The sequence below is a fragment of the Oncorhynchus keta genome, unplaced genomic scaffold (assembly GCF_023373465.1).
Source record: "Oncorhynchus keta strain PuntledgeMale-10-30-2019 unplaced genomic scaffold, Oket_V2 Un_contig_19568_pilon_pilon, whole genome shotgun sequence".
In the NCBI taxonomy this organism is placed as follows: domain Eukaryota; kingdom Metazoa; phylum Chordata; class Actinopteri; order Salmoniformes; family Salmonidae; genus Oncorhynchus; species Oncorhynchus keta.
The window spans coordinates 1-24293 of record NW_026281544.1 but is presented as its reverse complement, the minus strand read 5'-3'; the positions used below and the strand labels follow the sequence as shown (position 1 = coordinate 24293).

The 24293-nt window shown below is 54.0% G+C and overlaps 1 protein-coding gene across 1 annotated transcript; it reads left to right on the top strand.

Moving 5' to 3' along the window:
• Nucleotides 1–873: 873 nt before the first annotated feature.
• On the top strand, nt 874–24204 carry LOC127920468 (cytokine receptor-like factor 3). Its single transcript, XM_052504556.1, has 6 exons — nt 874–904; nt 963–1270; nt 3686–3768; nt 4131–4308; nt 5116–5173; nt 23975–24204. Exons 1-6 carry the CDS (start codon nt 874–876, stop codon nt 24187–24189), a joined length of 873 nt encoding a protein of 290 aa, XP_052360516.1. The 3' UTR covers nt 24190–24204.
• The last annotated feature ends 89 nt before the right edge of the window (nt 24205–24293 follow it).

Below are 24293 nucleotides of genomic sequence, written 5' to 3'. Positions count from 1 at the left end.
GCTCACTGGTCTCTCTCGCTCACTGGTCTCTCTCGCTCACTGGTCTCTCGCTCACTGGTCTCTCTCTCACTCACTGGTCTCTCTCTCACTGGTCTCTCGCTCACTGGTCTCACTGGTCTCTCTCACTCACTGGTCTCTCTCTCTCTGGTCTCTCTCTCTCTGGTCTCTCTCTCTCTGGTCTCTCTCTCACTGGTCTCTCTCGCACTGGTCTCTCTCTCACTGGTCTCTCTCTCTCACTGGTCTCCCTCTCTCACTGGTCTCTCTCGCTCACTGGTCTCTCGCTCACTGGTCTCTCTCTCTCTCTCTGGTCTCTCTCTCTCACTGGTCTCTCGCTCACTGGTCTCTCTCGCTCACTGGTCTCTCTCTCTCTCTGGTCTCTCTCACTGGTCTCTCCTTCTCTCTCACTGGTCTCTCCTTCTCTCACTGGTCTCTCTCTCTCAGGTCTCTCTCTCACTGGTCTCTCTCGCTCACTGGTCTCTCTCGCTCTCTCTCACGATCTCTCACTCGGTCGCTTACTGGTCTCTCTCTCTCTCTCTCTCTCACTGGTCTCTCTCTCTGGTCTCTCTCACTGGTCTCTCTCACTGGTCTCCCCTTCTCTCTCTGGTCTCTCTCTCTCTCACTGGTCTCCCCTTCTCTCTCTGGTCTCTCTCTCACTGGTCTCTCTCTCTCTCTCTCTCATAGTCAGAGTCATAGTGAGAGGAGGACTGTCAGTCAGTGGGTGTGTCCCAAAAAGCTCCCTATATAGTGCACTACTTTTGACCAGAGCTCTATTGGCCCTTCCTCCCTTATGGGCCCCTCCTCTCTATGAGCACCAGTGCACTATAAAGACACTAAGGGTGCCATTTGGTACTGAGACAGTCTGGTAGTTTCATAATGACAGGAGTTCAGCTCAGCATGATTGTCTGTTAATTAAGAGGAACTGAAACAGAGACTAAGTTTCACTGCAAACGACTAACCACCAGCTTCCTGTTCCGTTGGGGGACTGGTTACGATTTGGAAACAGTGCGTTTTAGCATTTTTGGTAGAAAGTCCTCTTCCTCTCCTCTCGCTCCTCCAGGTACGAGGCAGCTCGTCTCAGGCCAGAGAGGGGTTGAAGCGTCATTTCTCAGAGCTCCAGACGGCTGTGACCCGCCTCCTGACGGAGCGTCTGAGCGTGCTCCTTAGCGAGGTGGATGTCATCGAGCAGGACAGCGTTCGACCGCTGGACGACTGCCAGAAACTCATAGAACACGGAGTCAACACTGCAGACGAGCTGCTCCGAGAGGGTGAGGTATAGATAGACGGAGGGACGCATGGTTCAAATCCCGGAGCCCTTGAGCAAGGCACTTAACAAGGTGACCCTGACCGTGACCCCACTCCCTGAGACTGTCTCAGGGGGAGTAGGGATATGCAAAATACACATGTCCCTTACACACTGTGTGTAACAGGACTAATATAATAATATAATCACCTCACAAAATACACATGTCCCTTACACACTGTGTGTAACAGGACTAATATAATAATATAATCACCTCTCAAATTATTATGACTCTTACACACCGTCAGAATCATGTTTCTCCTCCTCTTCCTCCTCTTCCTCCTCAGTACCATCAGAATCATGTTTCTCCTCCTCTTCCTCCTCAGTACCATCAGAATCATGTTTCTCCTCCTCTTCCTCCTCCTCCTCCTCAGTACCATCAGAATCATGTTTCTCCTCCTCCTCCTCAGTACCATCAGAATCATGTTTCTCCTCCTCTTCCTCCTCCTCCTCAGTACCATCAGAATCATGTTTCTCCTCCTCTTCCTCCTCCTCCTCAGTACCATCAGAATCATGTTTCTCCTCCTCTTCCTCCTCCTCCTCAGTACCATCAGAATCATGTTTCTCCTCCTCTTCCTCCTCCTCCTCAGTACCATCAGAATCATGTTTCTCCTCCTCTTCCTCCTCCTCCTCCTCAGTACCATCAGAATCATGTTTCTCCTCCTCTTCCTCCTCCTCAGTACCATCAGAATCATGTTTCTCCTGTCCTCCTCAGTACCATCAGAATCATGTTTCTCCTGTCCTCCTCAGTACCATCAGAATCATGTTTCTCCTCCTCTTCCTCCTCCTCCTCAGTACCATCAGAATCATGTTTCTCCTGTCCTCCTCAGTACCATCAGAATCATGTTTCTCCTCCTCCTCTTCCTCCTCCTCCTCCTCCTCAGTACCATCAGAATCATGTTTCTCCTCCTCCTCCTCCTCCGTCAGTCAGAATCATGTTTCTCCTCCTCTTCCTCCTCCTCCTCAGTACCGTCAGAAATCCTGTTTCTCCTCCTCCTCTTCCTCAGTACCATCAGAATCATGTTTCTCCTCCTCTTCCTCCTCCTCCTCCTCAGTACCATCAGAATCATGTTTCTCCTCCTCCTCAGTACTGTCAGAATCATGTTTCTCCTCCTCTTCCTCCTCAGTACCCCCAGAATCATGTTTCTCCTCCTCCTCCTCCTCAGTACCATCAGAATCATGTTTCTCCTCCTCTTCCTCCTCCTCCTCCTCAGTACCATCAGAATCATGTTTCTCCTGTCCTCCTCAGTACCATCAGAATCATGTTTCTCCTCCTCTTCCTCCTCCTCAGTACCATCAGAATCATGTTTCTCTTCCTCTTCCTCCTCCTCCTCAGTACCATCAGAATCATGTTTCTCCTCCTCTTCCTCCTCCTCCTCAGTACCATCAGAATCATGTTTCTCCTCCTCCTCAGTACCATCAGAATCATGTTTCTCCTCCTCTTCCTCCTCCTCCTCCTCAGTACCATCAGAATCATGTTTCTCCTCCTCCTCCTCAGTACCATCAGAATCATGTTTCTCCTCCTCTTCCTCCTCCTCCTCCTCAGTACCATCAGAATCATGTTTCTCCTCCTCTTCCTCCTCCTCCTCAGTACCATCAGAATCATGTTTCTCCTGTCCTCCTCCTCCTCCTCAGTACCATCAGAATCATGTTTCTCCTCCTCTTCCTCCTCCTCCTCAGTACCATCAGAATCATGTTTCTCCTCCTCTTCCTCCTCCTCCTCAGTACCGTCAGAATCATGTTTCTCCTCCTCTTCCTCAGTACCATCAGAATCATGTTTCTCCTCCTCTTCCTCCTCCTCCTCTTCAGTACCATCAGAATCATGTTTCTCCTCCTCCTCCTCCTCAGTACTGTCAGAATTATGTTTCTCCTCCTCCTCAGTACCATCAGAATCATGTTTCTCCTCCTCCTCCTCAGTACCATCAGAATCATGTTTCTCCTCCTCCTCCTCAGTACCATCAGAATCATGTTTCTCCTCCTCTTCCTCCTCCTCCTCAGTACCATCAGAATCATGTTTCTCCTCTCCTCTTCCTCCTCCTCCTCCTCAGTACCATCAGAATCATGTTTCTCCTCCTCCTCCTCAGTACCATCAGAATCATGTTTCTCCTGTCCTCTTCCTCCTCCTCCTCAGTACCATCAGAATCATGTTTCTCCTGTCCTCTTCCTCCTCCTCCTCAGTACCATCAGAATCATGTTTCTCCTCTTCTTCCTCAGTACCATCAGAATCATGTTTCTCCTCCTCCTCAGTACCATCAGAATCATGTTTCTCCTGTCCTCTTCCTCCTCAGTGATCTCCTATTTAATGATTCATACTGTAATGATTCATACTGTAATTAAACACTGATTAAAGGTTTTTAATCCCCCCCCCCCCTGTCTCCAGGTGAGGTAGCTATCCGTTGTGGTCTGGGGGAGAAGGAGGACCTGCTGGGGTGTTTCACCAAGAAGGCCCATCAGATCCATCTGGACAGGTGAAGGAGAGAGAGGGAGTTGTCGTACTCTCTTTCACTATGTCATAACTTTAAGACGACAATGTAAAGTTTAACTCGGTGTGTGTGTGTGTGGGGGTGTGTGTGTGTGTGTGTGTGTGTGTGTTTATTTTAACCGTGTGTGTGTGTGTGTTTTATTTTAACCGTGTGTGTGTGTGTGTGTGTGTGTGTGTGTGTGTGTGTTTATTTTAACCGTGTGTGGTGTGTGTGTGTGTTTATTTTAACCGTGTGTGTGTGTGTTTATTTTAACCGTGTGTGTGTGTGTGTGTGTGTGTGTGTGTGTGTGTGTGTGTGTGTGTGTGTGTGTGTGTGTGTGTGCGTGTGCGTGTGCGTGTGTGTCTCAGCCTCCCGGAGGTACCAGTGTTAGTAGACGTGCCGTGTGTGTCTGCCCAGCTTGATGACTCTCTGCTGTACGCGGTGAGAGACAGAGTGTCACGACACGGATCAGTCTCTTCACACCCTCCAGTCCAGATAGAGGAGCTCCAGGAGAGACCTGGCAGTGTGTTAGTACGCTGGTGTAAGGTGAGGACACACACACACTCTACAGGTGTTTTCACACTGATATTAACTAACTAGTACACTGTACTGTGGGGGTGTGTGTTTCATAACATCTCTGTCTGTGTCTCTCTATGTGTCTCTCTGTGTTTCTCTGTCTCTCTGTGTCTGTGTCTCTCTGTGTCTGTGTCTCTCTGTGTTTCTCTGTCTCTCTGTGTCTGTGTCTCTCTGTGTCTCTCTCTCTGTGTCTCTCTCTCTCTGTGTCTCTGTCTCTCTCTGTGTCTCTCTCTCTCTGTCTCTCTCTCTCTCTGTGTCTCTCTTTCTGTCTGTGTCTCTGTCTGTGTCTCTTTCTGTGTCTCTATGTCTCTCTCTCTCTCTGTGTCTCGTTCTCTCTGTGTCTCGCTCTCTGTGTGTCTCTCTCTCTCTGTGTCTCTCTCTGTGTCTCTCTCTCTCTGTGTCTCTCTCTGTGTCTCTCTCTCTCTGTGTCTCTCTCTCTCTGTGTCTCTCTCTCTCTGTGTCTCTCTCTCTCTCTCTGTGTCTCTCTCTCTCTCTCTGTGTCTCTCTCTCTCTCTCTGTGTCTCTCTCTCTCTCTGTCTCTCTCTCTCTCTGTGTCTCTCTCTCTGTGTCTCTCTCTCTCTCTCTGTGTCTCTCTCTCTCTCTCTCTGTGTCTCTCTCTCTCTCTGTGTCTCTCTCTCTCTCTGTGTGTCTCTCTCTCTCTCTGTGTGTCTCTCTCTCTCTCTGTGTCTCTCTCTCTCTCTCTGTGTCTCTCTCTCTCTCTCTGTGTCTCTCTCTCTGTGTCTCTCTCTCTGTGTCTCTCTCTCTGTGTCTCTCTAGGTGGATGATGAGTTTGCGGTGCAGGACTACCGTCTGCAGTATCGTCGCTCAGTGTCTGGTCAGTACCCAGGTCAAAAATGATTTCATATCCCATAACTTATTAATTTCTTTGATGGTATATCAATCGTATTTATTCAAAATTATAATAATAATCTGAATGTTTTAATAAAACATAACTTTTAAAAACGGATAAATACGTTTCTGAACAACAAAGGGACCGGCGACTGTCTCTCATGGCAACAAAGGGACCGGCGACTGTCTCTTATGGCAACAAAGGGACCAGCGACTGTCTCTTATGGCAACAAAGGGACCGGCGACTGTCTCTCAGGGCAACAAAGGGACCGGCGACCGTCTCTCAGTGCAACAAAGGGACCGGCGACTCTCTCAGTGCAACAAAGGGACCGGCGACTGTCTCTCAGTGCAACAAAGGGACCGGCAACTGTCTCTTATGGCAACAAAGGGACCGGCGACCGTCTCTTATGGCAACAAAGGGACCGGCGACCGTCTCTTATGGCAACAAAGGGACCGGCGACCGTCTCTTATGGCAACAAAGGGACCGGCGACCGTCTCTTATGGCAACAAAGGGACCGGCGACCGTCTCTTATGGCAACAAAGGGACCGGCGACCGTCTCTTATGGCAACAAAGGGACCGGCGACCGTCTCTTATGGCAACAAAGGGACCGGCGACCGTCTCTTATGGCAACAAAGGGACCGGCGACCGTCTCTTATGGCAACAAAGGGACCGGCGACCGTCTCTTATGGCAACAAAGGGACCGGCGACCGTCTCTTATGGCAACAAAGGGACCGGCGACCGTCTCTTATGGCAACAAAGGGACCGGCGACCGTCTCTTATGGCAACAAAGGGACCGGCGACCGTCTCTTATGGCAACAAAGGGACCGGCGACCGTCTCTTATGGCAACAAAGGGACCGGCGACCGTCTCTTATGGCAACAAAGGGACCGGCGACCGTCTCTTATGGCAACAAAGGGACCGGCGACCGTCTCTTATGGCAACAAAGGGACCGGCGACCGTCTCTTATGGCAACAAAGGGACCGGCGACTGTCTCTTATGGCAACAAAGGGACCGGCGACTGTCTCTTATGGCAACAAAGGGACCGGCGACTGTCTCTTATGGCAACAAAGGGACCGGCGACTGTCTCTTATGGCAACAAAGGGACCGGCGACTGTCTCTTATGGCAACAAAGGGACCGGCGACTGTCTCTTATGGCAACAAAGGGACCGGCGACTGTCTCTTATGGCAACAAAGGGACCGGCGACTGTCTCTCAGTGCAACAAAGGGACCGGCGACTGTCTCTCAGTGCAACAAAGGGACCGGCGACTGTCTCTCAGTGCAACAAAGGGACCGGCGACTGTCTCTTATGGCAACAAAGGGACCGGCGACTGTCTCTCAGTGCAACAAAGGGACCGGCGACTGTCTCTCAGTGCAACAAAGGGACCGGCGACTGTCTCTCAGTGCAACAAAGGGACCGGCGACTGTCTCTCAGTGCAACAAAGGGACCGGCGACTGTCTCTTATGGCAACAAAGGGACCGGCGACTGTCTCTTATGGCAACAAAGGGACCGGCGACTGTCTCTTATGGCAACAAAGGGACCGGCGACTGTCTCTTATGGCAACAAAGGGACCGGCGACTGTCTCTTATGGCAACAAAGGGACCGGCGACTGTCTCTCAGTGCAACAAAGGGACTGGCGACTGTCTCTTATGGCAACAAAGGGACCGGCGACTGTCTCTTATGGCAACAAAGGGACCGGCGACTGTCTCTTATGGCAACAAAGGGACCGGCGACTGTCTCTTATGGCAACAAAGGGACCGGCGACTGTCTCTTATGGCAACAAAGGGACCGGCGACTGTCTCTTATGGCAACAAAGGGACCGGCGACCGTCTCTTATGGCAACAAAGGGACCGGCGACCGTCTCTTATGGCAACAAAGGGACCGGCGACCGTCTCTTATGGCAACAAAGGGACCGGCGACCGTCTCTTATGGCAACAAAGGGACCGGCGACCGTCTCTTATGGCAACAAAGGGACCGGCGACCGTCTCTTATGGCAACAAAGGGACCGGCGACCGTCTCTTATGGCAACAAAGGGACCGGCGACCGTCTCTTATGGCAACAAAGGGACCGGCGACCGTCTCTTATGGCAACAAAGGGACCGGCGACCGTCTCTTATGGCAACAAAGGGACCGGCGACCGTCTCTTATGGCAACAAAGGGACCGGCGACCGTCTCTTATGGCAACAAAGGGACCGGCGACCGTCTCTTATGGCAACAAAGGGACCGGCGACCGTCTCTTATGGCAACAAAGGGACCGGCGACCGTCTCTTATGGCAACAAAGGGACCGGCGACCGTCTCTTATGGCAACAAAGGGACCGGCGACCGTCTCTTATGGCAACAAAGGGACCGGCGACTGTCTCTCAGTGCAACAAAGGGACCTGCGACTGTCTCTTATGCAACAAAGGGACCGGCGACTGTCTCTTATGGCAACAAAGGGACCGGCGACTGTCTCTTATGGCAACAAAGGGACCGGCGACTGTCTCTCAGTGCAACAAAGGGACCGGCGACTCTCTCAGTGCAACAAAGGGACCAGCGACTGTCTCTTATGGCAACAAAGGGACCGGCGACTGTCTCTTAGTGCAACAAAGGGACCGGCGACTGTCTCTTAGTGCAACAAAGGGACCGGCGACCGTCTCTTATGGCAACAAAGGGACCGGCGACCGTCTCTTATGGCAACAAAGGGACCGGCGACTGTCTCTTAGTGCAACAAAGGGACCTGCGACTGTCTCTCAGTGCAACAAAGGGACCGGCGACCGTCTCTTATGGCAACAAAGGGACCGGCGACCGTCTCTTATGGCAACAAAGGGACCGGCGACTGTCTCTTATGGCAACAAAGGGACCGGCGACTGTCTCTTATGGCAACAAAGGGACCGGCGACCGTCTCTTATGGCAACAAAGGGACCGGCGACCGTCTCTTATGGCAACAAAGGGACCGGCGACCGTCTCTTATGGCAACAAAGGGACCGGCGACCGTCTCTTATGGCAACAAAGGGACCGGCGACCGTCTCTTATGGCAACAAAGGGACCGGCGACCGTCTCTTATGGCAACAAAGGGACCGGCGACCGTCTCTTATGGCAACAAAGGGACCGGCGACCGTCTCTTATGGCAACAGGACCGGCGACCGTCTCTTATGGCAACAAAGGGACCGGCGACCGTCTCTTATGGCAACAAAGGGACCGGCGACCGTCTCTTATGGCAACAAAGGGACCGGCGACCGTCTCTTATGGCAACAAAGGGACCGGCGACCGTCTCTTATGGCAACAAAGGGACCGGCGACCGTCTCTTATGGCAACAAAGGGACCGGCGACCGTCTCTTATGGCAACAAAGGGACCGGCGACCGTCTCTTATGGCAACAAAGGGACCGGCGACCGTCTCTTATGGCAACAAAGGGACCGGCGACCGTCTCTTATGGCAACAAAGGGACCGGCGACCGTCTCTTATGGCAACAAAGGGACCGGCGACTGTCTCTTATGGCAACAAAGGGACCGGCGACTGTCTCTTATGGCAACAAAGGGACCGGCGACTGTCTCTTATGGCAACAAAGGGACCGGCGACTGTCTCTCAGTGCAACAAAGGGACCGGCGACTCTCTTAGTGCAACAAAGGGACCGGCGACTGTCTCTCAGTGCAACAAAGGGACCGGCACTGTCTCTTATGGCAACAAAGGGACCGGCGACTGTCTCTCAGTGCAACAAAGGGACCGGCGACTGTCTCTCAGTGCAACAAAGGGACCGGCGACTGTCTCTTAGTGCAACAAAGGGACCGGCGACTGTCTCTCAGTGCAACAAAGGGACCGGCGACTGTCTCTCAGTGCAACAAAGGGACCGGCGACTGTCTCTTATGGCAACAAAGGGACCGGCGACTGTCTCTTATGGCAACAAAGGGACCGGCGACTGTCTCTTATGGCAACAAAGGGACCGGCGACTGTCTCTTATGGCAACAAAGGGACCGGCGACTGTCTCTTAGTGCAACAAAGGGACCGGCGACTGTCTCTTATGGCAACAAAGGGACCGGCGACTGTCTCTTATGGCAACAAAGGGACCGGCGACCGTCTCTTATGGCAACAAAGGGACCGGCGACCGTCTCTTATGGCAACAAAGGGACCGGCGACCGTCTCTTATGGCAACAAAGGGACCGGCGACCGTCTCTTATGGCAACAAAGGGACCGGCGACTGTCTCTTATGGCAACAAAGGGACCGGCTCTTATGGCAACAAAGGGACCGGCGACCGTCTCTTATGGCAACAAAGGGACCGGCGACCGTCTCTTATGGCAACAAAGGGACCGGCGACCGTCTCTTATGGCAACAAAGGGACCGGCGACCGTCTCTTATGGCAACAAAGGGACCGTCGACAAAGGGACGTCTCTTATGGCAACAAAGGGACCGGCGACCGTCTCTTATGGCAACAAAGGGACCGGCGACCGTCTCTTATGGCAACAAAGGGACCGGCGACCGTCTCTTATGGCAACAAAGGGACCGGCGACCGTCTCTTATGGCAACAAAGGGACCGGCGACCGTCTCTTATGGCAACAAAGGGACCGGCGACCGTCTCTTATGGCAACAAAGGGACCGGACCGTCTCTTATGGCAACAAAGGGACGTCTCTTATGGCAACAAAGGGACCGGCGACCGTCTCTTATGGCAACAAAGGGACCGGCGACCGTCTCTTATGGCAACAAAGGGACCGGCGACCGTCTCTTATGGCAACAAAGGGACCGGCGACCGTCTCTTATGGCAACAAAGGGACCGGCGACCGTCTCTTATGGCAACAAAGGGACCGGCGACTGTCTCTTATGGCAACAAAGGGACCGGCGACTGTCTCTTATGGCAACAAAGGGACCGCGACTGTCTCTTATGGCAACAAAGGGACCGGCGACTGTCTCTTATGGCAACAAAGGGACCGGCGACTGTCTCTTATGGCAACAAAGGGACCGGCGACTGTCTCTTATGGCAACAAAGGGACCGGCGACTGTCTCTTATGGCAACAAAGGGACCGGCAACAAAGGGACTGTCTCTCAGTGCAACAAAGGGACCGGCGACTGTCTCTCTGGCAACAAAGGGACCGGCAACTGTCTCTTATGGCAACAAAGGGACCGGCGACTGTCTCTTATGGCAACAAAGGGACCGGCGACTGTCTCTTATGGCAACAAAGGGACCGGCGACTGTCTCTTATGGCAACAAAGGGACCGGCGACTGTCTCTTATGGCAACAAAGGGACCGGCGACTGTCTCTTATGGCAACAAAGGGACCGGCGACTGTCTCTTATGGCAACAAAGGGACCGGCGACTGTCTCTTATGGCAACAAAGGGACCGGCGACTGTCTCTTATGGCAACAAAGGGACCGGCGACTGTCTCTTATGGCAACAAAGGGACCGGCGACTGTCTCTTATGGCAACAAAGGGACCGGCGACTGTCTCTTATGGCAACAAAGGGACCGGCGACTGTCTCTTATGGCAACAAAGGGACCGGCGACTGTCTCTTATGGCAACAAAGGGACCGGCGACTGTCTCTTATGGCAACAAAGGGACCGGCGACTGTCTCTTAGTGGCAACAAAGGGACCGGCGACTGTCTCTTATGGCAACAAAGGGACCGGCGACCGTCTCTTATGGCAACAAAGGGACCGGCGACTGTCTCTTATGGCAACAAAGGGACCGCGACTGTCTCTTATGGCAACAAAGGGACCGGCGACTGTCTCTCATGGCAACAAAGGGACCGGCGACTGTCTCTTATGGCAACAAAGGGACCGGCGACTGTCTCTTATGGCAACAAAGGGACCGGCGACCGTCTCTTATGGCAACAAAGGGACCGGCGACCGTCTCTTATGGCAACAAAGGGACCGTCTCTTATGGCAACAAAGGGACCGACCGTCTCTTATGGCAACAAAGGGACCGGCGACCGTCTCTTATGGCAACAAAGGGACCGGCGACCGTCTCTTATGGCAACAAAGGGACCGGCGACCGTCTCTTATGGCAACAAAGGGACCGGCGACTGTCTCTTATGGCAACAAAGGGACCGGCGACCGTCTCTTATGGCAACAAAGGGACCGGCGACCGTCTCTTATGGCAACAAAGGGACCGGCGACCGTCTCTTATGGCAACAAAGGGACCGGCGACCGTCTCTTATGGCAACAAAGGGACCGGCGACCGTCTCTTATGGCAACAAAGGGACCGGCGACCGTCTCTTATGGCAACAAAGGGACCGGCGACCGTCTCTTATGGCAACAAAGGGACCGGCGACTGTCTCTTATGGCAACAAAGGGACCGGCGACCGTCTCTTGGCAACAAAGGCAACAAAGGGACCGGCGACCGTCTCTTATGGCAACAAAGGGACCGGCGACTGTCTCTTATGGCAACAAAGGGACCGGCGACTGTCTCTTAGTGCAACAAAGGGACCGGCGACTGTCTCTCAGTGCAACAAAGGGACCGGCGACTGTCTCTTATGGCAACAAAGGGACCGGCGACTGTCTCTTATGGCAACAAAGGGACCGGCGACTGTCTCTCAGTGCAACAAAGGGACCGGCGACTGTCTCTCAGTGCAACAAAGGGACCGGCGACTGTCTCTCAGTGCAACAAAGGGACCGGCGACTGTCTCTTATGGCAACAAAGGGACCGGCGACTGTCTCTTATGGCAACAAAGGGACCGGCGACTGTCTCTTATGGCAACAAAGGGACCGGCGACTGTCTCTTATGGCAACAAAGGGACCGGCGACTGTCTCTTATGGCAACAAAGGGACCGGCGACTGTCTCTTATGGCAACAAAGGGACCGGCGACTGTCTCTTATGGCAACAAAGGGACCGGCGACTGTCTCTTATGGCAACAAAGGGACCGGCGACTGTCTCTTATGGCAACAAAGGGACCGGCGACTGTCTCTTATGGCAACAAAGGGACCGGCGACTGTCTCTCAGTGCAACAAAGGGACCGGCGACTGTCTCTTATGGCAACAAAGGGACCGGCGACTGTCTCTTATGGCAACAAAGAGACCGGCGACCGTCTCTTATGGCAACAAAGGGACCGGCGACCGTCTCTTATGGCAACAAAGGGACCGGCGACCGTCTCTTATGGCAACAAAGGGACCGGCGACCGTCTCTTATGGCAACAAAGGGACCGGCGACCGTCTCTTATGGCAACAAAGGGACCGGCGACCGTCTCTTATGGCAACAAAGGGACCGGCGACCGTCTCTTATGGCAACAAAGGGACCGGCGACCGTCTCTTATGGCAACAAAGGGACCGGCGACTGTCTCTTATGGCAACAAAGGGACCGGCGACCGTCTCTTATGGCAACAAAGGGACCGGCGACCGTCTCTTATGGCAACAAAGGGACCGGCGACCGTCTCTTATGGCAACAAAGGGACCGGCGACCGTCTCTTATGGCAACAAAGGGACCGGCGACCGTCTCTTATGGCAACAAAGGGACCGGCGACCGTCTCTTATGGCAACAAAGGGACCGGCGACCGTCTCTTATGGCAACAAAGGGACCGGCGACCGTCTCTTATGGCAACAAAGGGACCGGCGACCGTCTCTTATGGCAACAAAGGGACCGGCGACCGTCTCTTATGGCAACAAAGGGACCGGCGACCGTCTCTTATGGCAACAAAGGGACCGGCGACCGTCTCTTATGGCAACAAAGGGACCGGCGACCGTCTCTTATGGCAACAAAGGGACCGGCGACCGTCTCTTATGGCAACAAAGGGACCGGCGACTGTCTCTTATGGCAACAAAGGGACCGGCGACCGTCTCTTATGGCAACAAAGGGACCGGACCGTCTCTTATGGCAACAAAGGGACCGGCGACCGTCTCTTATGGCAACAAAGGGACCGGCGACCGTCTCTTATGGCAACAAAGGGACCGGCGACTGTCTCTTATGGCAACAAAGGGACCGGCGACCGTCTCTTACGGCAACAAAGGGACCGGCGACTGTCTCTTATGGCAACAAAGGGACCGGCGACTGTCTCTTATGGCAACAAAGGGACCGGCGACTGTCTCTTAGTGCAACAAAGGGACCTGCGACTGTCTCTCAGTGCAACAAAGGGACCGGCGACTGTCTCTTATGGCAACAAAGGGACCGGCGACTGTCTCTTATGGCAACAAAGGGACCGGCGACTGTCTCTCAGTGCAACAAAGGGACCGGCGACTCTCTCAGTGCAACAAAGGGACCGGCGACTGTCTCTCAGTGCAACAAAGGGACCGGCAACTGTCTCTTATGGCAACAAAGGGACCGGCAACTGTCTCTTATGGCAACAAAGGGACCGGCGACTGTCTCTTATGGCAACAAAGGGACCGGCGACTGTCTCTTATGGCAACAAAGGGACCGGCGACTGTCTCTTATGGCAACAAAGGGACCGGCGACTGTCTCTTATGGCAACAAAGGGACCGGCGACTGTCTCTTATGGCAACAAAGGGACCGGCGACTGTCTCTTATGGCAACAAAGGGACCGGCGACTGTCTCTTATGGCAACAAAGGGACCGGCGACTGTCTCTTATGGCAACAAAGGGACCGGCGACTGTCTCTTAGTGCAACAAAGGGACCGGCGACTGTCTCTTATGGCAACAAAGGGACCGGCGACTGTCTCTTATGGCAACAAAGGGACCGGCGACTGTCTCTTATGGCAACAAAGGGACCGGCGACTGTCTCTTATGGCAACAAAGGGACCGGCGACTGTCTCTTATGGCAACAAAGGGACCGGCGACTGTCTCTCAGTGCAACAAAGGGACCGGCGACTGTCTCTTATGGCAACAAAGGGACCGGCGACCGTCTCTTATGGCAACAAAGGGACCGGCGACCGTCTCTTATGGCAACAAAGGGACCGGCGACCGTCTCTTATGGCAACAAAGGGACCGGCGACCGTCTCTTATGGCAACAAAGGGACCGGCGACCGTCTCTTATGGCAACAAAGGGACCGGCGACTGTCTCTTATGGCAACAAAGGGACCGGCGACCGTCTCTTATGGCAACAAAGGGACCGGCGACCGTCTCTTATGGCAACAAAGGGACCGGCGACCGTCTCTTATGGCAACAAAGGGACCGGCGACCGTCTCTTATGGCAACAAAGGGACCGGCGACCGTCTCTTATGGCAACAAAGGGACCGGCGACCGTCTCTTATGGCAACAAAGGGACCGGCGACCGTCTCTTATGGCAACAAAGGGACCGGCGACCGTCTCTTATGGCAACAAAGGGACCGGCGACCGTCTCTTATGGCAACAAAGGGACCGCGACCGTCTCTTATGGCAACAAAGGGACCGGCGACCGTCTCTTATGGCAACAAAGGGACCGGCGACCGTCTCTTATGGCAACAAAGGGACCGGCGACCGTCTCTTATGGCAACAAAGGGACCGGCGACTGTCTCTTATGGCAACAAAGGGACCGGCGACTGTCTCTTATGGCAACAAAGGGACCGGCGACTGTCTCTTATGGCAACAAAGGGACCGGCGACTGTCTCTTATGGCAACAAAGGGACCGGCGACTGTCTCTTATGGCAACAAAGGGACCGGCGACTGTCTCTTATGGCAACAAAGGGACCGGCGACTGTCTCTTATGGCAACAAAGGGACCGGCGACTGTCTCTTAGTGCAACAAAGGGACCAGCGACTGTCTCTCAGTGCAACAAAGGGACCGGCGACTGTCTCTTATGGCAACAAAGGGACCGGCGACTGTCTCTTATGGCAACAAAGGGACCGGCGACTGTCTCTCAGTGCAACAAAGGGACCGGCGACTGTCTCTTAGTGCAACAAAGGGACCGGCGACTGTCTCTCAGTGCAACAAAGGGACCGGCGACTGTCTCTTATGGCAACAAAGGGACCGGCGACTGTCTCTTATGGCAACAAAGGGACCGGCGACTGTCTCTTATGGCAACAAAGGGACCGGCGACTGTCTCTTATGGCAACAAAGGGACCGGCGACTGTCTCTTATGGCAACAAAGGGACCGGCGACTGTCTCTTATGGCAACAAAGGGACCGGCGACTGTCTCTTATGGCAACAAAGGGACCGGCGACTGTCTCTTATGGCAACAAAGGGACCGGCGACTGTCTCTTATGGCAACAAAGGGACCGGCGACTGTCTCTTATGGCAACAAAGGGACCGGCGACTGTCTCTTAGTGCAACAAAGGGACCGGCGACCGTCTCTTATGGCAACAAAGGGACCGGCGACCGTCTCTTATGGCAACAAAGGGACCGGCGACCGTCTCTTATGGCAACAAAGGGACCGGCGACCGTCTCTTATGGCAACAAAGGGACCGGCGACCGTCTCTTATGGCAACAAAGGGACCGGCGACCGTCTCTTATGGCAACAAAGGGACCGGCGACCGTCTCTTATGGCAACAAAGGGACCGGCGACCGTCTCTTATGGCAACAAAGGGACCGGCGACCGTCTCTTATGGCAACAAAGGGACCGGCGACTGTCTCTTATGGCAACAAAGGGACCGGCGACTGTCTCTTATGGCAACAAAGGGACCGGCGACCGTCTCTTATGGCAACAAAGGGACCGGCGACCGTCTCTTATGGCAACAAAGGGACCGGCGACCGTCTCTTATGGCAACAAAGGGACCGGCGACCGTCTCTTATGGCAACAAAGGGACCGGCGACCGTCTCTTATGGCAACAAAGGGACCGGCGACCGTCTCTTATGGCAACAAAGGGACCGGCGACCGTCTCTTATGGCAACAAAGGGACCGGCGACCGTCTCTTATGGCAACAAAGGGACCGGCGACCGTCTCTTATGGCAACAAAGGGACCGGCGACCGTCTCTTATGGCAACAAAGGGACCGGCGACCGTCTCTTATGGCAACAAAGGGACCGGCGACCGTCTCTTATGGCAACAAAGGGACCGGCGACTGTCTCTTATGGCAACAAAGGGACCGGCGACCGTCTCTTATGGCAACAAAGGGACCGGCGACCGTCTCTTATGGCAACAAAGGGACCGGCGACCGTCTCTTATGGCAACAAAGGGACCGGCGACTGTCTCTTATGGCAACAAAGGGACCGGCGACTGTCTCTTATGGCAACAAAGGGACCGGCGACTGTCTCTTATGGCAACAAAGGGACCGGCGACTGTCTCTTATGGCAACAAAGGGACCGGCGACTGTCTCTCAGTGCAACAAAGGGACCGGCGACTGTCTCTCAGTGCAACAAAGGGACCGGCGACTGTCTCTTATGGCAACAAAGGGACCGGCGACTGTCTCTTATGGCAACAAAGGGACCGGCGACTGTCTCTCAGTGCAACAAAGGGACCGGCGACTGTCTCTCAGTGCAACAAAGGGACCGGCGACTGTCTCTCAGTGCAACAAAGGGACCGGCGACTGTCTCTTATGGCAACAAAGGGACCGGCGACTGTCTCTCAGTGCAACAAAGGGACCGGCGACTGTCTCTTATGGCAACAAAGGGACCGGCGACTGTCTCTTATGGCAACAAAGGGACCGGCGACTGTCTCTTATGGCAACAAAGGGACCGGCGACTGTCTCTTATGGCAACAAAGGGACCGGCGACTGTCTCTTATGGCAACAAAGGGACCGGCGACTGTCTCTTATGGCAACAAAGGGACCGGCGACTGTCTCTTACGGCAACAAAGGGACCGGCGACTGTCTCTTATGGCAACAAAGGGACCGGCGACTGTCTCTTATGGCAACAAAGGGACCGGCGACTGTCTCTTATGGCAACAAAGGGACCGGCGACTGTCTCTTATGGCAACAAAGGGACCGGCGACTGTCTCTTATGGCAACAAAGGGACCGGCGACTGTCTCTTATGGCAACAAAGGGACCGGCGACTGTCTCTCAGTGCAACAAAGGGACCGGCGACTGTCTCTTATGGCAACAAAGGGACCGGCGACTGTCTCTCAGTGCAACAAAGGGACCGGCGACTGTCTCTTATGGCAACAAAGGGACCGGCGACTGTCTCTCATGGCAACAAAGGGACCGGCGACTGTCTCTTAGTGCAACAAAGGGACCGGCGACTGTCTCTTATGGCAACAAAGGGACCGGCGACTGTCTCTTATGGCAACAAAGGGACCGGCGACTGTCTCTTAGTGCAACAAAGGGACCGGCGACTGTCTCTTATGGCAACAAAGGGACCGGCGACTGTCTCTCAGTGCAACAAAGGGACCGGCGACTGTCTCTTATGGCAACAAAGGGACCGGCGACTGTCTCTTATGGCAACAAAGGGACCGGCGACTGTCTCTTATGGCAACAAAGGGACCGGCGACTGTCTCTTATGGCAACAAAGGGACCGGCGACTGTCTCTTATGGCAACAAAGGGACCGGCGACTGTCTCTTATGGCAACAAAGGGACCGGCGACTGTCTCTTATGGCAACAAAGGGACCGGCGACTGTCTCTCAGTGCAACAAAGGGACCGGCGACCGTCTCATGGCAACAAAGGGACCTGCGACTGTCTCTTATGGCAACAAAGGGACCGGCGACCGTCTCTTATGGCAACAAAGGGACCGGCGACCGTCTCTTATGGCAACAAAGGGACCGGCGACCGTCTCTTATGGCAACAAAGGGACCGGCGACCGTCTCTTATGGCAACAAAGGGACCGGCGACTGTCTCTTATGGCAACAAAGGGACCGGCGACTGTCTCTTATGGCAACAAAGGGACCGGCGACCGTCTCTTATGGCAACAAAGGGACCGGCGACCGTCTCTTATGGCAACAAAGGGACCGGCGACCGTCTCTTATGGCAACAAAGGGACCGGCGACCGTCTCTTATGGCAACAAAGGGACCGGCGACTGTCTCTTATGGCAACAAAGGGACCGGCGACTGTCTCTTATGGCAACAAAGGGACCGGCGACTGTCTCTTATGGCAACAAAGGGACCGGCGACTGTCTCTTATGGCAACAAAGGGACCGGCGACTGTCTCTTATGGCAACAAAGGGACCGGCGACTGTCTCTTATGGCAACAAAGGGACCGGCGACTGTCTCTTATGGCAACAAAGGGACCGGCGACTGTCTCTTATGGCAACAAAGGGACCGGCGACTGTCTCTTATGGCAACAAAGGGACCGGCGACTGTCTCTTATGGCAACAAAGGGACCGGCGACTGTCTCTTATGGCAACAAAGGGACCGGCGACTGTCTCTTATGGCAACAAAGGGACCGGCGACTGTCTCTTATGGCAACAAAGGGACCGGCGACTGTCTCTTATGGCAACAAAGGGACCGGCGACTGTCTCTTAGTGCAACAAAGGGACCGGCGACTGTCTCTTAGTGCAACAAAGGGACCGGCGACTGTCTCTTATGGCAACAAAGGGACCGGCGACTGTCTCTTAGTGCAACAAAGGGACCGGCGACTGTCTCTTAGTGCAACAAAGGGACCGGCGACTGTCTCTTAGTGCAACAAAGGGACCGGCGACTGTCTCTTATGGCAACAAAGGGACCGGCGACTGTCTCTTAGTGCAACAAAGGGACCGGCGACTGTCTCTTATGGCAACAAAGGGACCGGCGACTGTCTCTTATGGCAACAAAGGGACCGGCGACTGTCTCTTATGGCAACAAAGGGACCGGCGACTGTCTCTTATGGCAACAAAGGGACCGGCGACTGTCTCTTAGTGCAACAAAGGGACCGGCGACTGTCTCTTATGGCAACAAAGGGACCGGCGACTGTCTCTTATGGCAACAAAGGGACCGGCGACTGTCTCTCAGTGCAACAAAGGGACCGGCGACTGTCTCTCAGTGCAACAAAGGGACCGGCGACTGTCTCTTATGGCAACAAAGGGACCGGCGACTGTCTCTTATGGCAACAAAGGGACCGGCGACTGTCTCTTATGGCAACAAAGGGACCGGCGACTGTCTCTTATGGCAACAAAGGGACCGGCGACTGTCTCTTATGGCAACAAAGGGACCGGCGACTGTCTCTTATGGCAACAAAGGGACCGGCGACCGTCTCTTATGGCAACAAAGGGACCGGCGACTGTCTCTTATGGCAACAAAGGGACCGGCGACTGTCTCTTATGGCAACAAAGGGACCGGCGACTGTCTCTTATGGCAACAAAGGGACCGGCGACTGTCTCTTATGGCAACAAAGGGACCGGCGACTGTCTCTTATGGCAACAAAGGGACCGGCGACTGTCTCTTATGGCAACAAAGGGACCGGCGACTGTCTCTTATGGCAACAAAGGGACCGGCGACTGTCTCTTATGGCAACAAAGGGACCGGCGACTGTCTCTTATGGCAACAAAGGGACCGGCGACTGTCTCTTATGGCAACAAAGGGACCGGCGACTGTCTCTTATGGCAACAAAGGGACCGGCGACTGTCTCTTATGGCAACAAAGGGACCGGCGACTGTCTCTTATGGCAACAAAGGGACCGGCGACTGTCTCTTATGGCAACAAAGGGACCGGCGACTGTCTCTTATGGCAACAAAGGGACCGGCGACTGTCTCTTATGGCAACAAAGGGACCGGCGACTGTCTCTTAGTGCAACAAAGGGACCGGCGACTGTCTCTTAGTGCAACAAAGGGACCGACTGTCTCTTATGGCAACAAAGGGACCGGCGACTGTCTCTTAGTGCAACAAAGGGACCGGCGACTGTCTCTTAGTGCAACAAAGGGACCGGCGACTGTCTCTTAGTGCAACAAAGGGACCGCGACTGTCTCTTATGGCAACAAAGGGACCGGCGACTGTCTCTCAGTGCAACAAAGGGACCGGCGACTGTCTCTTATGGCAACAAAGGGACCGGCGACTGTCTCTTATGGCAACAAAGGGACCGGCGACTGTCTCTTATGGCAACAAAGGGACCGGCGACTGTCTCTTATGGCAACAAAGGGACCGGCGACTGTCTCTTAGTGCAACAAAGGGACCGGCGACTGTCTCTTATGGCAACAAAGGGACCGGCGACTGTCTCTTATGGCAACAAAGGGACCGGCGACTGTCTCTCAGTGCAACAAAGGGACCGGCGACTGTCTCTCAGTGCAACAAAGGGACCGGCGACTGTCTCTTATGGCAACAAAGGGACCGGCGACTGTCTCTTAGTGCAACAAAGGGACCGGCGACTGTCTCTTAGTGCAACAAAGGGACCGGCGACTGTCTCTTATGGCAACAAAGGGACCGGCGACTGTCTCTTAGTGCAACAAAGGGACCGGCGACTGTCTCTTAGTGCAACAAAGGGACCGGCGACTGTCTCTTATGGCAACAAAGGGACCGGCGACTGTCTCTTAGTGCAACAAAGGGACCGGCGACTGTCTCTCAGTGCAACAAAGGGACCGGCGACTGTCTCTCAGTGCAACAAAGGGACCGGCGACTGTCTCTTATGGCAACAAAGGGACCGGCGACTGTCTCTTAGTGCAACAAAGGGACCGGCGACTGTCTCTTAGTGCAACAAAGGGACCGGCGACTGTCTCTTATGGCAACAAAGGGACCGGCGACTGTCTCTTATGGCAACAAAGGGACCGGCGACTGTCTCTTATGGCAACAAAGGGACCGGCGACTGTCTCTTAGTGCAACAAAGGGACCGGCGACTGTCTCTTAGTGCAACAAAGGGACCGGCGACTGTCTCTTAGTGCAACAAAGGGACCGGCGACTGTCTCTTAGTGCAACAAAGGGACCGGCGACTGTCTCTCAGTGCAACAAAGGGACCGGCGACTGTCTCTCAGTGCAACAAAGGGACCGGCGACTGTCTCTCAGTGCAACAAAGGGACCGGCGACTGTCTCTTAGTGCAACAAAGGGACCGGCGACTGTCTCTTATGGCAACAAAGGGACCGGCGACTGTCTCTTATGGCAACAAAGGGACCGGCGACTGTCTCTTATGGCAACAAAGGGACCGGCGACTGTCTCTTAGTGCAACAAAGGGACCGGCGACTGTCTCTTAGGGCAACAAAGGGACCGGCGACTGTCTCTTAGGGCAACAAAGGGACCGGCGACTGTCTCTCAGTGCAACAAAGGGACCGGCGACTGTCTCTCAGTGCAACAAAGGGACCAGCGACTGTCTCTCAGTGCAACAAAGGGACCGGCGACTGTCTCTCAGTGCAACAAAGGGACCGGCGACTGTCTCTCAGTGCAACAAAGGGACCGGCGACTGTCTCTCAGTGCAACAAAGGGACCGGCGACTGTCTCTCAGTGCAACAAAGGGACCGGCGACTGTCTCTCAGTGCAACAAAGGGACCGGCGACTGTCTCTCAGTGCAACAAAGGGACCGGCGACTGTCTCTCAGTGCAACAAAGGGACCGGCGACTGTCTCTCAGTGCAACAAAGGGACCGGCGACTGTCTCTCAGTGCAACAAAGGGACCGGCGACTGTCTCTCAGTGCAACAAAGGGACCGGCGACTGTCTCTCAGTGCAACAAAGGGACCGGCGACTGTCTCTCAGTGCAACAAAGGGACCGGCGACTGTCTCTCAGTGCAACAAAGGGACCGGCGACTGTCTCTCAGTGCAACAAAGGGACCGGCGACTGTCTCTCAGTGCAACAAAGGGACCGGCGACTGTCTCTTAGTGCAACAAAGGGACCGGCGACTGTCTCTTATGGCAACAAAGGGACCGGCGACTGTCTCTTATGGCAACAAAGGGACCGGCGACTGTCTCTTATGGCAACAAAGGGACCGGCGACTGTCTCTTAGTGCAACAAAGGGACCGGCGACTGTCTCTTAGTGCAACAAAGGGACCGGCGACTGTCTCTCAGTGCAACAAAGGGACCGGCGACTGTCTCTCAGTGCAACAAAGGGACCGCGACTGTCTCTCAGTGCAACAAAGGGACCGGCGACTGTCTCTCAGTGCAACAAAGGGACCGGCGACTGTCTCTCAGTGCAACAAAGGGACCGGCGACTGTCTCTCAGTGCAACAAAGGGACCGGCGACTGTCTCTCAGTGCAACAAAGGGACCGGCGACTGTCTCTCAGTGCAACAAAGGGACCGGCGACTGTCTCTCAGTGCAACAAAGGGACCGGCGACTGTCTCTCAGTGCAACAAAGGGACCGGCGACTGTCTCTCAGTGCAACAAAGGGACCGGCGACTGTCTCTCAGTGCAACAAAGGGACCGGCGACTGTCTCTCAGTGCAACAAAGGGACCGGCGACTGTCTCTCAGTGCAACAAAGGGACCGGCGACTGTCTCTCAGTGCAACAAAGGGACCGGCGACTGTCTCTCAGTGCAACAAAGGGACCGGCGACTGTCTCTCAGTGCAACAAAGGGACCGGCGACTGTCTCTCAGTGCAACAAAGGGACCGGCGACTGTCTCTCAGTGCAACAAAGGGACCGGCGACTGTCTCTCAGTGCAACAAAGGGACCGGCGACTGTCTCTCAGTGCAACAAAGGGACCGGCGACTGTCTCTCAGTGCAACAAAGGGACCGGCGACTGTCTCTCAGTGCAACAAAGGGACCGGCGACTGTCTCTCAGTGCAACAAAGGGACCGGCGACTGTCTCTCAGTGCAACAAAGGGACCGGCGACTGTCTCTCAGTGCAACAAAGGGACCGGCGACTGTCTCTCAGTGCAACAAAGGGACCGGCGACTGTCTCTCAGTGCAACAAAGGGACCGGCGACTGTCTCTCAGTGCAACAAAGGGACCGGCGACTGTCTCTCAGTGCAACAAAGGGACCGGCGACTGTCTCTCAGTGCAACAAAGGGACCGGCGACTGTCTCTCAGTGCAACAAAGGGACCGGCAAAGGGACCGTCTCTCAGTGCAACAAAGGGACCGGCGACCGTCTCTCAGTGCAACAAAGGGACCGGCGACCGTCTCTCAGTGCAACAAAGGGACCGGCGACCGTCTCTCAGTGCAACAAAGGGACCGGCGACTGTCTCTCAGTGCAACAAAGGGACCGGCGACTGTCTCTCAGTGCAACAAAGGGACCGGCGACTGTCTCTCAGTGCAACAAAGGGACCGGCGACTGTCTCTCAGTGCAACAAAGGGACCGGCGACTGTCTCTCAGTGCAACAAAGGGACCGGCGACTGTCTCTCAGTGCAACAAAGGGACCGGCGACTGTCTCTCAGTGCAACAAAGGGACCGGCGACCGTCTCTCAGTGCAACAAAGGGACCGGCGACCGTCTCTCAGTGCAACAAAGGGACCGGCGACCGTCTCTCAGTGCAACAAAGGGACCGGCGACCGTCTCTCAGTGCAACAAAGGGACCGGCGACTGTCTCTCAGTGCAACAAAGGGACTGGCGACGGTCTCTTATGGCAACAAAGGGACCGGCGACTGTCTCTTATGGCAACAAAGGGACCGGCGACTGTCTCTCAGTGCAACAAAGGGACCGGCGACTGTCTCTTATGGCAACAAAGGGACCAGCGACTGTCTCTCAGTGCAACAAAGGGACCAGTCCTGATCCCATGAATCTGTTTGCGCCTGTGGATACGTTGTCCTAACCACAGAATTACATATTAGTACTACTTTATTAATAGAGCTTAATAATATTAATACTATATCATATTATAACGTGAAATATATTATAAAATGTAATTGTATGAATGGTACATTATAATATGAATAATACGTTTGAATTGAATAGTACTTTATCATATGAATAGTACTTTATCATATGAATAGTACTTTATCATATGAATAGTACTTTATCATATGACTAGTACTTTATAATATGAATAGTATGTTCTAATTGAATAGTATGTTCTAATTGAATAGTACTTTATAATATGAATAGTACTTTATCATATGAATAGTACTTTATCATATGAATAGTACTTTATCATATGAATAGTACTTTATCATATGAATAGTATGTTCTAATTGAATAGTACTTTATCATATGAATAGTACTTTATCATATGAATAGTACTTTATCATATGACTAGTACGTTCTACTAGAATAGTGCTTTGTTAATGGTAGTTGAAGGTCCTAACCTTGGTATCTTCCCCTTCAGGTCAGTACGAGGACACCTACATCGGGCCGGAGCAGGAGTTCCTGGTCCTACACCTGGACCCCCACACTGATCATCTGTTCAGGGTGTGTGCCCGGGGGGAGGGGCGTACCGAGTGGAGCCCCTGGAGCGTCCCACAGACAGGATACACCACACTGGCACCCCATGGTAAACACACACACACACCCCATGGTAAACACACACACACCACAGGGTAAACACACACACACACCACAGGGTAAACACTCACACACACACCCCATGGTAAACACTCACACACACACCCCATGGTAAACACACACACACACCACAGGGTAAACAC

Coding starts and splice junctions, on each gene's coding strand:
- LOC127920468 (XM_052504556.1), top strand. CDS start 874: ATGACAGGAGTTCAGCTCAGCATGATTGTCT. Junction 1,271..3,685: donor AGCTGCTCCGAGAGGGTGAG/GTATAGATAGAC, acceptor TCTCCAGGTGAG/GTAGCTATCCGTTGTGGTCT. Junction 3,769..4,130: donor CATCAGATCCATCTGGACAG/GTGAAGGAGAGA, acceptor TGTGTGTCTCAG/CCTCCCGGAGGTACCAGTGT.